Here is a 14,295-nt window from a genome sequence, read left to right as displayed (position 1 = left end):
GTATATTACTTTAAGATTGCGACTGAAGGACTTGTATCCATGGTTATGAATAAATTATTGAAAAAAAAAAAAAGGTTTCCGATTCTGAATTCCGAATTCCGATATCCGCCATGTTTTCTCTTTGTTGTTTGTGTTGTTGGTGGCAGTACACATGGGGCCAACGTGTTGGGCCAACGGGTTGGGCCAACGTGTAGAGAGCTACTTGGCGGTATGTTGGCTTCATTAGTGTAGTTGGCGCCAATATTGGCAGGCCATCCGAATGTTGTCGGTTTTTTGTGCACACTTCAAAGGATCTTGGCGCGCTCCGCAAACAGCGTTCACACGTTGGTGTCTTCTTCAGTTTGTTGTTACTCATCAGCGGAGACAGTATCGTTGCGCGTCAATGAAATTTACGTTTCTATGTTCCGATAGCGATGGCGGCGCCGATGTGGACAAGCAAAGAGGTTTTACAATTCGTAGAATTGTATCGACATGAATGAATAATTTGGAATCCACGGCATGAACTACACAAAAATAAAAACCATATGACTCAATCAATTAGATGTTTTATTTTCTATTACATTATTACATAACTCACTTTCATACATTTTCGATAAAAAATGAATATACATATTTATAAAATGAGTAAAATAGTATGAAACAGTTACTTAAGTACTTGTTCTTAAAAATTAAATAACAATATACAGGGTGTCCAGCAGCAGATTTCAATGTTTGAACGCTTCTAGTTTTAAAACGCCACGTGCGAGGGGGACGCGGGGGGTGTCATTCAGCGCGTGAGCTCTGCGGATTTTTTAGTCGCCATGGAGCAGTGGAGCGGAGAGCATTGCTCTTATGCTATTGAGGCATACTTTTCGGGTGATTTCGCTAGTGAAAACACGCCCTCGGTTTAATAACCATTATCAAATTCATCGTTTAAGACATGGACCTTCGATAAATTTGATACAGTCGTGGCTAGCAAGGTTTAGGGCTACAGGTTCAGTCATTAATAACCCTAGGCCGGGTCCAGCACCATCAGTATCCACGATAGAAAACATTAAACTTGTTATGAATTCTGTAATTGAAAATCCTCGTTTATAACTTCGCACACTTTCGTCGATATTGGGAATTCCTAAATCGATTTTACAGGTCATTATGCGAAAAAAGCATAAGCTCCATCCATACCAAATTCAGATTATTCAAGATTTGCTACGGCTCATACTGCAAATGTGTCAATGAATTCAGTGCGGCAGTTATTTCCTGAAAAGCACATATCCCGAAACGGCACCATCCCGTGGCCACCCAGGTCACCAGACCTAAGTCTATGTGACTTTTTCTAGTAGGGCTATCTAAAAACTGTGGTTTACCAATCAAATCCAACAACCATAAGGCAACTGAAGGAAAATATCCGGGCTGAAACAAACAGAATTCCCAGTTCCCTTTGCAAACAAGTTTTTCTCAACATGCGGAATAGATTGAGGAGTGTGTGAGAGTAGAAGGGCGGCATTTGGAAAATGTAATTTTCAGGAGATAAAATTCGCACTCGTCTTCTTTTGACTTTAATAAAAATATTTTGTTTAGAAATAATAGTTCTTTTTTTACAAGCCCTCAAACATTGAAATCTGCCACTGGACACCCTGTACAATGATCATGATTTTGATCAAATTGTGCTTTAGGCTTATCAATACATCCGTCCGTACTCCGTACTCTTTAAGTTTCGTTTTATAGTTAAAATTAAATGTATAATGTACAAATTTTAAACATTTGAAAAAATCTAAACATATTTTTTTAATAATGTTTTATTTGTACAGAAATAAAAAAAGGAAAATAGAGAGGGTCTACGCAGCTAGTACTTTCTGACTTTATAGGAGAAATCTCTGTAAATCGGTGTTCCAGACCTTGTCAACAGATGGTGCTGTGTACGTTGCACCGTTTCGTTTTACCATAATTTGGTAAATTAATTATTTTCAATAAAGTCATTATTTTTTGTAATACATCATCCGTTCATAATAAATTATAAATCTAAATTCAGCTTATATCATCAGAAAACAAAAATCTCTTGTAATTGTGTAAGATTAAAAAAACAAATCTGATGATAATTTTGAAACGAAACGCGGGCAGCCATTTTGAAGTTGGCTGTCACCTTCCTGTTAAGTGTCCATGTCAAAACATTCTGTTTCCCACAAAGAGTATAATGTATATATAGGTTTCCCACCTCGTGCGATTCGGAAGTGCTCATGGTGTTTTTTCATGTTTTTTGTTTTCTCCACCGACGACCCGGCCTGTTTTTATTGACTTTGATGTTCCTGCCTTATACGATCCTACCGCTTTCCGCTTTTGACTCCTGTCGCCTCTACACATAGGCCAGCGCATTCGCCAGCGCGCTGGCGGTGCGCTTGCAAACGCGCTTGTGAGTAATCCACACATTGGAAGGTCGTTCAGTATGGTTTGGTTCGAGCCAATGTGCGGACGGATTCAAAATGGATGTAACAAACAAAGAAATAAACACACTTTCACATTTATAATATTAAAATAATATTAAAGTAGGATGCTCTTTGTGAAGTAAAACATTGTGAGGAAAACGGCATGTCCAAGAACCTTATTTATTTGGCACTTTTAATACATACAACATTTTTATTTTTATGGTACTTATTTTTTGGGTTCCACAGGCAGTTTTAACTCTGATAGAGCTCAATAAATTTAAATGTTTCCTCGTTACTCATATTGTTCGCCATTTTGTCAAGTTAGGTGTTAATTCGCCGCAAGAAAAAAACGTGCACTCCTGATCGCTGCTACAGTCAAACTGATCGCGCGGCCAATGCAGTGTGACCAGATTAAATTTTACAAAAATACCGAGGCACCTCAAAAAAATACTGAAATATACCCACTTACATAGGACAGATATACCAATAAAAATACTGATTTTCTTAACAAGTTTTATTTATTCATCCTCACAATAAATGTTAGAGTTATATTTTAACATCCTTTTCGAAGGATTAAAATTTACACAACCTCCTTCATCCTTAACACCTTGCTTTGTTTTTAAAATTGCTGACACATTTTTGTTTATAAATCTGTTTCTTTGGTCCGTTTTTATTAAATTTATCTGTGAAAATATGCGCTCGCAGGCAGCATTCGACACCGGTATACATAGCAGAGATTTACTAAAACTAGTTATATTTTTGTATTTTAACATGCCATCACTGTTAGAAATTTTCCCAACTTCCACCCAAAATTGTTCACATGAGGTGGGTGAGCCAGTGCTCGAAGATTGTAACAAATCACTTACTTCGCGATCAAACTTTAGGGTTCTATATTCTTCGTCAATTAACTGCATTTGTTCTGGCAGTACTTCGCATGGGAAAGTTTCTATCACATTTCGTAAACTGCGAAATTCTTTATGCACGGCAGTGTGTGGGTCAAGAAATTTCAGTTCTCGAAAAACTGGATTTTCAAAAGGCAAACGTGATTTCAATTGCGTGCTCAACTCAATTAAAAATGATTGGCACCTTCTGAAAAACTCAGCCATCTGTTCTTTCATGTTTACATTTCCTCTGTGTTTGATTATTTCTTGGCCTACTTGAATATAGGTAAACCAGAATCTGATGGCAATTAGGGAAATCAAAATTTTGAGTGTGCAACCCTAGGGAAAATGGACTGAACGATCTTGATACTACTTATTTTTTATTTTGTCCTCAATATCATTAGTCACATTACATAATTGGACAATACTGTACTTAATGATGAGATATCCACTTAATATTATGTAGGTACATACTTACATGTTTAATATACATATTACTTTTATATTGGTAATACTTAGTATTACTTACACATACCTATATTTGTATATTCATTATCATTATGCCATGTGAAAAACTGGATGTAATGATAATGCAGATCAAAACTAGATTGCTTATAATTTTTTTTTAAATAAAATAAAAATAAAATAAAGCTATGTTTATTTTCGTAAGTATTAACAGATACACACATTATAAAATTGACTTGGGCAGCTTGGACTTGACAAATAGTCGTATTGGAAACTCCTGTAATAAGTTTTTATAAAATTATATTATAAACAACAAACAATATTATAGTTACTTACTTATATTTTTAATAGTATCAAAACGGGTAAGTCCAATTTACCAATAAAATCTTCAAAACTGATAATTGTGACGTGTTTGACCCTTCTTCATCGAATATTTTTCTATAAACATTATAAACAACACCTCTTGCTTGTGATCGCAGCGGCTTTTTCTACATTTTTGAAGATTTTTTAGACAAAATCCTAAAAATTATTCATCAAATGAAAGAAGACAAATAATTTGACAACCAATTTGATAGTTGTCAAATAAAGTTGCCATATGAAAATCTTTTATTTCTTTAATATAAATATGCCATCAGATTCTGGTAGACCTATACCTAAGTACATATCTTTCAATGGCAAATAATTTACATTGGACTTTGGGTCTAACGTAAATACATTTTCCGTACTTTTGATGTAATTAGTTTTCATGAAGCAACCCAAAATCGACAAGTACATACTAGATGCATCATCATACAGTCTATCAATGCACGGATAGTCGCCTTGAAAAATTATGTTAAATTTATTTACAATCGGCAAAATGTAGTCCAAAAAGTAAAAGTACAATTTGTTTATATCAGTGGTAAAAGAATTATATAAAAATTCTGATCACATATTGCGATCACTCAAGTATTGGTCTTGAAAGAACAATTGCAATGCCCTCCACTGCTCAATAATTCTACTAATACAGGCATGAAGTGAAAGCCACCTTATGTCGTAATGACGCAACATTCTGTGATTTTCAGTATCTGTGAAATTTTGGAACTCAGCAAATTCTCTTTGACGCTTGCTGCTTTGAGAAAAATATCCATATACTTCTTTTACTATCTGTTCTAAATTTCTAGGCAGTATTTTACAGGCGTGGCTAACACTTAATGCTGTAGAGTGACAAACACATTTTATGAAAAAGCACTTTGGGTTTACTTCTTTAATTTTTGCAACAATGCCAGAGTGTTGACCAAACATCACATTCGTAGTATCAGCAGCGAATCCTATTACGTCTTTTATTTCTAAACCTAATTCGGATAATTTTGATGACAACGAATTAAATAAATCACCTGCGGTCTCACCACTTAAATCCACTAAATCAAGGAATTTTGTTTGTACAGTACATTTAGTTTCTGAGAAGTATTTAATTACTATTGCCAATACTTTGACTGTCGCAACATCTGTACTCTCATCGATTATAATTGAATATACTGGTTTACCTGAAGGAGACGCAGTACGAAGTATGTCTTCAATCATATCTTTTTCGAATTCGGGTCCTAAAACATTATAAGTTATGGCGGCTGCTTTGGTTCTCTTGCAGGAAAATTCTTTCGCAATATCGGAATCGGTAAAACACTTTACTAGAACTTCACTAAGATGGTCCATAGCTCTAAATGGGATATTGTGTTCCGACAGAAAACTGCATAAACACAGCTCAGCTTTCTTGACTTCGTCTTTCAGTGGGGCCTTTTTGAAAAATTTATCAACCTGAAAATTAAAAAAATACTTGGTTACTTAGTTTTTATAACAGCGCCGCATTTCACAGCTGGTACCTAACTGGTTTTGACAAACAAAACTAGGATGATTAACTTTAAATTAAAATATATCCGAACTCGGTCAGGGTGTATGTACCCTTGGGGGCGCTAAAGTAACATCTATTTTTTTATTATATATATATAAAAAATATACCTATAAAAAATAGGTATTATATAGACTAAAAAAAATTTCAAAATTTCATCTAAGTCCAGATCCCATTGTAAATGAGTATATATAATCGAAAACGATCTCGATTATCTCGAAAACTATCAACCTTAGAGAAAAAATACAAAGAATAAAAAGGGTTTATTTTAGGCTATTCTTGCCGATAAAACCATAAAAAATAGATGTTATACTGACAAAAAAAAAATTTCAAAATTTCGTCTGTCTTTTTTCCATAGCGCCCCCAAGGCTACACACTCCCTTGAACTAGATAAGTAAAGCGAGTTAATGCTTACCTTTGACTGTCCTTTATATTTTATCAAGTTCGATTTATGCTTTTCAGTATTTGCATGCTGTTTTATAGATGCTAATCTACTTTGCAGTTTCGCATTGCATGCTTTACAAAATGCGGTGAACTCATCATCCTTATGACGTGAAAGCCACGAAGAAAATTCCGGAATTTGTTCCCACTTCGCTAAATAACTTTGCTGAAAACTAGACATGCTGTCCGGATGGATGCAACTAAGTAAATAAAAACTACGAAAATCGCGTTCTATTTATATGATGACAAAAAAAACCCCTATTTTAGGGAAATTCCCGAATTGTCTTTCTATAATTCGGGACTTTCCCCTTTGGCCTTTCCGAAAGAAAGTCCTCAAAGATTAAGTCGAGTGCAGAAGAGACAATCATTTCACTTGAACCGTATTAGACGATTTTATACTAGCAATAAAATATCTTATATTATGTTTAACTACTACCTATTCATCCAACTGAAAACTTAAAAACTAGACGTTGTTTTGAAAATTATAGATAAACTAGCGGTCCGTCCCGAATTCGTCCGGGTAAACTGATATTCATGAAACACAACGGATTTCAATGTATGCAATCTGAAAATTACGCTCTATATAATGGTGCAAACCGCATTAAAATCGGTCCAGCAGTTGTAGTTTTAGGCGAACATACATTCTGCGACTCTGATTTATACTATGTATTGATTGATAATTGTATAGATAGTATGACAATACTACAACGCCGGCGACGGCCGTCTTTCTTGTCATATCTGTAACTTACTCATCTTTGCTCATAGATAACATGTATAAATCCGGAAAAGTCCCCAATGTTCGCGTTCCGGGGAATCCCGCAAACATTGTCGCAAAGACGATCACTCACGACGGTGTTGCCATAACGTCAACCAAAATATACCCAAAAATACTGACTTGCAGCAATATACCTGAAAATATACTGATGTTCGGAAAAATCGATGAAATATACTGAAAAAGTATTAAAATACTGAATCTGGTCACACTGGGCCAATGTGTGGATGGTGCGCCAAGCTTGCGACAAGTGTCCTTTGAAGTTTCCGACACCGCAGTCCGCACGGCAAGCTCGCAAGCGCGCCGGCCAACGTTCAAATACCTACCACAAGTGCGCATTTCGCCCGTTCTACACATAGACAAGTGCATGTGCCAGCGCGTTGGCCTATGTGTAGTGCCGGCATCCGACGATTCTGTATTTTGCTCTCTGACCCCGGCTACGTTTTACGGACTTGAACTAATGGCAGCTGTGAAAAAGTGTTGTGTACCCAACTGTGGTAAGTAGATCTTAGTTTTGTTCTGGTTTTTAAAAGCTTTATCATAAGTGTAATTCCTAAATTCGGGAACTCGACTCGATTGCATATGTTTGAGGTTAAGTACTACTTAAGTACTATGCACAATTTTCGTTCATTCGAACTCCTTTTATCAATTCATTGAGACGTTTTCTTGTAACTAACCGGATACAGTAAATCGGCCACATTAAAATTATAGTTTATCCATGAATTCACCATTAAGCAGGCCATTTGGCCTGGGTGCACTTTAGGAAGCTGCCATTTATTAGCTCTTGGAAATGTCTTAGAACGACATGAAATCACAAGTTCCTGTAAGCCGCTCCCTGAAGGTCACTCTGACCCTTATCTGTTACATGGGTTACACCAAAATTAGGTGTTCTGAAATATATTTTTTTATTTATTTTCCAGGTGCTGTTGATGAAATTTTACATAAATTTCCTAACCCAGATAAAGAGCTAGAACGCTTCAGAGACTGGATTTATAATGTTGGAGGCGACATATTAGGAAAAGAGAACTTGTACATTTATAACTACCGACGAGTATGCCATGTACATTTTGAAGAAAAATATCACACTAGAAGTAAAAAGCTCAGTCCAAGTGCTATCCCCACTCTTCGGTTATCTGGTAACTATAATTTACTAAAGCGTTACAATAAAATGACCACAGCAAGTGCTTAGATAAAAATTTTCATTTATTTCACATGTATGTGATTTATGATATGAGATGATTTACATCATGAAAATATGGGTGCGTTTCAATTAGAGTTGAGTTGAGCAAAGGGAACGGAGATGTGTTAAAATAGACCAAACTCATTCCTCAAATGCATTTGGCGTAGATAGAGTTAGTAGATAACTCCACTCTGATTCCACACAGCCTAAAATTAGAAAATTAAGCCTAACATTATTCAGTTTTAAGAGGCCGTATCGATTTTAGAGTGATTTTGACTTATTTCTGTAATTCTTTAGGAGCTTGTTTAAGAAAACTAAATTAGCAACAATGTGTTATAGTTTCTTAAATTAAAGATTTATTCAATATCTAAAAAGTGTCTGAGACAATTTATTGATTTTTATTAAATATTTTTAAAAATTATTAAATATTTTTTACCAATCTTGTTTATACTTAGCTGCTTATATTTTTTTTCAGCTTTTTCTTTTGTAAGAAAACATCCCCTGCAGGAGATTAACCAGCAGATACCTATTAACCCAGATATGCCATCAGTATCAGGTGAGATATTTCATATTTCTCAGTCTATCATGGTCATTTGTAATTTTGTAATTGTGATGATATTTGATATGATGATGATGATAGTTTTGCTGTTTTGTAAATGTTTCAATATATTCAAAAAATATCATCACTAGAGGCTAGAGGTGCTTGCGACTTCGCCTGTTTGTTCTTAGGGGATTAACAAAATATTATTTCCCCTTAGAACGAGAATTCTTCCAGCGGTTAATTGTATCCCAAGTGTCATTCTGATATGACTACAAAGTTACATTTACAGTCCCATGGGAATGCGATGATATCCAGTGATAAATTCTCATGAATGGGAGCCCCATAAAAATAAATTTTATTTAATTGAACATTCTGTGAATGCGTCTACCGTTTGCTTTCATGAATTTCGAGCAGATAAATTAATTTTGTTGTATGGGAATCCCCTTTCGTATTTGTTGTTGTAGTGGCGATATTAATATTTAATACATATCCATCTGTCTTTTTATGTCAAAATTTCAAGTGTCTAACTAGCACAGTTGATAGATACAGCCTGGTGACAGACGGACAGACAGCAGAAGCCTCTGTAATACCCCTTTATGAATAACCCTTTGGGTACGGAATCCTAAAAAAACGTATATTATAATAAAATTTGCTTACTTTAACAGGAATTGGTGTTACTGAAAAACAGCCTGGACTTAATCCTATGAGACCTAGCATAACCTTGGATGTGGATATCCCTCCTCGTGCTCCTGCTGAGCCTGCTAAGCCTTCAGTACCAAGTAAGTTTTTGTATTAGCATATATATAACTAGTGGTGCCCCGCGGCTTCGCCCGCGTGCTCTTAGGGAATTAACATAAAGTGATTTCCCATGAGAATGAGATATTTTTCCGCAGTGAAAAGTAGCCTTTGTCAATGTCACTCTCCAGCCTTCCAACTATCTCCACACCAAAAATCATGGCATAATATAGCTAAGTTTTGACGTGAAGGTCGGACAAACAAACACACTTTCAAATTTATAATATTAGTATGGATTAGTATTTCACCTGTGCGAAATCGAGGTGGGTCGCTAGTATTCTATAAAATTTGTGTAATGTTTATTTGTGTAGTATGTATTTTACATACTATGCTTTAATATTATGATTTTTACTAAATTAAATTAATTTTAAATTTTTAATAAGTAGGGTGTTTCAATTAGTAGATATAAAATTTCAAAAGGTATTGAAATCTGTAACCATGTAAGCAGAATGGGGGCAATATATGTATATGTCGTGGTCATATCGTAAATTTGCTCATTTCATGAAATGGCCAATTTAGTTTGGCCAGATCGTTAAATCGTCAACGTTTCACGATTTGGTCATCCACATTTGGCCAGATAGTCGATCTGGCCAAACGTGGATGGCCATTTCGTGAAATGCGACCATTTTTGTTTCTTTTTTAAAAAGCGATTCGCTTCTGGCACTCGCCGGCCGCTGCCGCGGCACGCTCGCTTTGCTCGCTCGGCTTGTGCGTTGTTTATTAAAGTCTAACCTAACCTATATTTAATACGATCTGGCCAAATGTCGATGACCAAATCGTGAAACGTTGACGATTTAACGATCTGATCAAACTATGTTGGCCATTTCATGAAATGAGCAAATCTACGATATGGCCACGACATATACATTAGAAGCACAGATTAAGATGTACGGATACAAAATCATATGCCAAACTCAACAAAAAAATTGTGGCTTGAATTTTTTAAAAGACAAGACTATGGCAACCAAACCCTGTCTTTGTCTTTTGGCATGAAGTCTCAAAATAACTATGTATACCTACATAATATATAAACTATATTATATTAATTTCTGTTTGCAGAGACCACAAAGAAAAAATATGTGGACGGTGAGCAGATGTTGCAGCAAACAATCAAGAAATTGCAAAAAAGGAACGACTCTTATAAAGAACGTTTGCGAAAAGCAAAGAAGCTATCTACAAATACAATGTTTCAAAATGCTCTAAAGAAATAAACCTTGGCTGCGATTTTTACTGTTATGCAGTTTCGAGAAATAATGAAACCAAAAATGGGGCGAAGATTTTCAAATGAAGAGAAAGTTATGTCACTTTCACTCTATAAACTTGGGCCTAAAGTTTACAGGTGGCTCAGTAAGATTTTTGTTTTGCCTTCCCCTGCTACTATAAGCAGGCTTATTTCAAGGGCAGGTTTAAAGCCTGGAATTAATGAGAATATATTTGCCCAATTAAAAAAGAAGGCATTGAAAATGAAACAAGATAATAAACTGTGCTCATTACTTTTTGACGAAATGGCTATTAAACCTCATTTTGATTATAACCCTAGAAAAGACAAAATAACGGGTTTCGTAAATCACAACGGCGAAGCAACAAGAAAAATAGCCAATCATGTACAGGTCTTCATGATAAGAGGAATCACCAAAAACTACAAGCAGCCTATATATTACTCCTTCAGTCACGGGAGCACACCTAAAGGAGTTTTAGCCAAAATGATTGTTGATATCATAAGAAAACTCCAATCAACAGGATTCACAGTGTTGTCGACAGTCTGTCACCAGGGTACATCAAACACGAGTGCTATCAATTATTTAATTAATGAAACTCGAAAAGAATACCTAAGACGAAATGAGGTGCTTAGGCACTCTGTTTTTGAAGTTGATGGGCAATGTATAATACCTCTTTATGATGTCCCTCATCTTTTAAAAGGACTTAGAAACAACCTTTTAACCAAAAATTTAAAATTTACATTGGATAGTCAAGAAAAAGTAGCGAAATGGGAGCATATTACACAATTGTACCAAAATAACCCATCTTACAAAGGACTAAAGATAATAAAAAATTTGACTGAAAATCATTGTAATAAAGATAAGATACCTAAGATGAAGGTCAAATTTGCATCTCAGATATTTAGCCAGACAGTTGGAAAAACAATGGGTTATTTGGCTGGTAAGTAATATTTTTATTAACTAACAAAGCTATTCTCAAATAAGATTGACTAACTATTTTCAATTAAATTCTGTGTTCACACATCAAACTTTGTAGTATTTTTATTTTATTTAGTACAAAATGATTCTTTCTCCGATATCTTTGTCTTGACAAATATTAATATACTGGCTTCAATTAGTTTAGAATCACCCATACGATTATCTACATGGTTAGTACTATGTATAATAATTTATATACCTACAAAAAGTATATATATCCTAGTATAACAAACATGTGACTGTTCATTTTTTTTTTCAGAAAATGGAATTTTACCTGAAGAGACGAAGGACACCGCAGATCTAATAATTTTTATTGACGATCTCTTCGACTCGTTAAATGGAAGTTTTCAGAATTCGAAGAATAGGAGCGGAAAAGATCTTCTTAGAAATGTCACACCAAGTTCTAAGCACAGCGAGGTGTGGTCGAAGTCAAAAAAAGTGTTAAAATCTATGAAGTTTGTTACTGTTTCGGGGTCCTCTGGTACTGTTCCATCAATAAATAACTGGGTCCATACTATTGAAAATGTGGAATTGCTGAAAGAAACTTTGTTCAATAAATATAATATGAAGTCGATGTGGTGTAGGCATTTAAATCAGGACCCCCTAGAAAATTTCTTTGGCAGCATACGTAGCCATGGTATTAGAAATGTAAACCCTACGTGTGCTGCCTTTGAAGCCGCATTCGCCTCACTATTAATTAATAACATGAGTAGCAATTATGCGGTTGGGTCGAATTGTGAGGAGGATTCCTGTGAAACTTTAAATGCTTTTGAAGAAATGTTTTTATCAAAATCTCAGACATCCAACACTGAGAGTTGTGATATTGATTTGGAGGATTTTATTAATGATCAAATAATTGTAGATTACGAAGAAAAGAACAGGAATCCTACAATAAAGGCCCAGCTAGAGTATGTGACTGGTTATTTATTAAGAAAATGTAAACCAATTATAAAAAACTGCAAGAATTGCCATAACTATTTGTTTGAAAAAGATTTGGAGAAAAACAAATACATTTCTAAAAGAGAATATGTTAAAAATAAAAGATATCTAACATATCCGACAGACAATATAAAAAAAATGTTTCCAGCTATACAGGATGTGGCATATCATGTATTAAAAAATAAAAATCATTTAAATAATTTAAAAGCTTACATTAATTTGGTGTTGGATGTGTCAGTGGATTCCTCTTTTATAAATTGTCCAAATCATAAAGATGAAATAAAGAAATTTATGTACAATTTTTGCAGTAAGTTCTTTGCTTTTAATTGGTGCAAGGCTACAAATAAATTAATGGACGGTACCAGCAAAGACTGTGATGAAGGAGATTTTATTCAAAGAGAGGCATTAATATTAGGTAGTCGAAGAAGAAAAAATAAATGATATTTAGTACTCATAACCGTGTTTTCTTTATATTAAAAAAAAATAGAAATTAAGAAAGCTATGTAGGGGCCTATAGTAGGGTAGATATAGTATATATACCTATACTCGTCCTATGCTTATATATAGTAGATAACATAGTTTGCGACCCGTCCACTAGATGGCGCTAGTTCAAAATTTTGCTGTAGACTCTATATACCCGATATATATATTAAGTTACTTTATGGTATAAATAAATTGCCGCGGCTGCAAAGTGCAAGAACTTCTACGGACTACGTCCATCTTTGAAGCGCCAATGCAGAATGAAGTGCGCCAATGTGTGAACAGGAATCAGTGTTCGGAACCGTACGATAATTATTGTACAAACACGATAATTTTGTGCCTACGTACGTTGTACGATAGCATAGTATCATCGTGCGATAATTTCTATCATGCAAAATTCGAGAATTTATATTATTTCACCCTTATTTCACCCATACAAATATGAAATTTTGACGTGTTTCATATCGAACTTTCATGGGAACAGTGAAATTTTGTCAGAATGAATTTTAAACTTGGCGCGCTTATTGAACATAAAGTGGAAATGGAATCGGTTCTGGGTCTATAGTCTGTACCACGCGAAACCAAAGAGTACATAATGAATAGTAGGGCACATAAAACGTTTGGGTTTCAGTGTCCCGTTGATTTGACAGCGGTAGTCAAACAAAGATTAACTATAGGGACTTGCATACTTATCAATATTACAATTTATATGATTTATTGACTTAAAATTCACTTTATTCAAAAAAGTACGATAATTTCGAACCATAAATGCCTAATAAACGATAATTTTACGCCCCTGGTACGATAATCAGCTCACTTCAGGTTGCTAACACTGACAGGAATCTTGAATCCTTCATTTTTAGAGATGGGTTAATACCGATATTTATCAGTATTAGCTAATATGAATATATTAGTCTAGTAATATTATAATATCTTAACTAATATTTGAGATTAGTGATATTTAAACTTAGACCTAATAATACGTATCACACTGTATTAGATTAGGGGTCAGTTCTGTTTATTGTATCATCATCTTAGTATAATATAAGTTTGCTAGGTGGATGGATTATGAATATCAAATTTAAGATCAAATTATTTATGCAGTTTATGCTGTTACTAATAACACACACAGATTAGATATTACTAATATTATATATAATGTTCGGAGTATATTTGTTCTGTGGATATTATTAGTGTCCGCTAGAAGTGATACCTAGTGTTCTGTGAGCACAGATTAAGTATTAGTTACTACGTAATCTGTGAGCTATCCGATCCGTGCCGAGTGAAATGAATCCCAGATTAAGTGAATATTAAATATTAGC

At 34.7% G+C, this 14,295-nt stretch overlaps 1 protein-coding gene across 1 annotated transcript; it reads left to right on the top strand.

Annotated features, from left to right (window-relative positions):
• The first annotated feature begins 7,060 nt into the window (after positions 1-7,060).
• On the top strand, positions 7,061-12,947 carry LOC123702198. Its single transcript, XM_045649883.1, has 6 exons — positions 7,061-7,337; positions 7,761-7,976; positions 8,496-8,576; positions 9,227-9,340; positions 10,416-11,516; positions 11,814-12,947. Exons 1-5 carry the CDS (start codon positions 7,208-7,210, stop codon positions 10,565-10,567), a joined length of 693 nt encoding a protein of 230 aa, XP_045505839.1. The 5' UTR covers positions 7,061-7,207; the 3' UTR covers positions 10,568-11,516; positions 11,814-12,947.
• The last annotated feature ends 1,348 nt before the right edge of the window (positions 12,948-14,295 follow it).

Source organism: Colias croceus, chromosome 23 (genome assembly GCF_905220415.1).
Source record: "Colias croceus chromosome 23, ilColCroc2.1".
Classification (NCBI taxonomy): Eukaryota; Metazoa; Arthropoda; class Insecta; order Lepidoptera; family Pieridae; genus Colias; species Colias croceus.
Note: the sequence above shows the minus strand (reverse complement) of the source record. Positions and strands in the feature narration are given on the sequence as shown.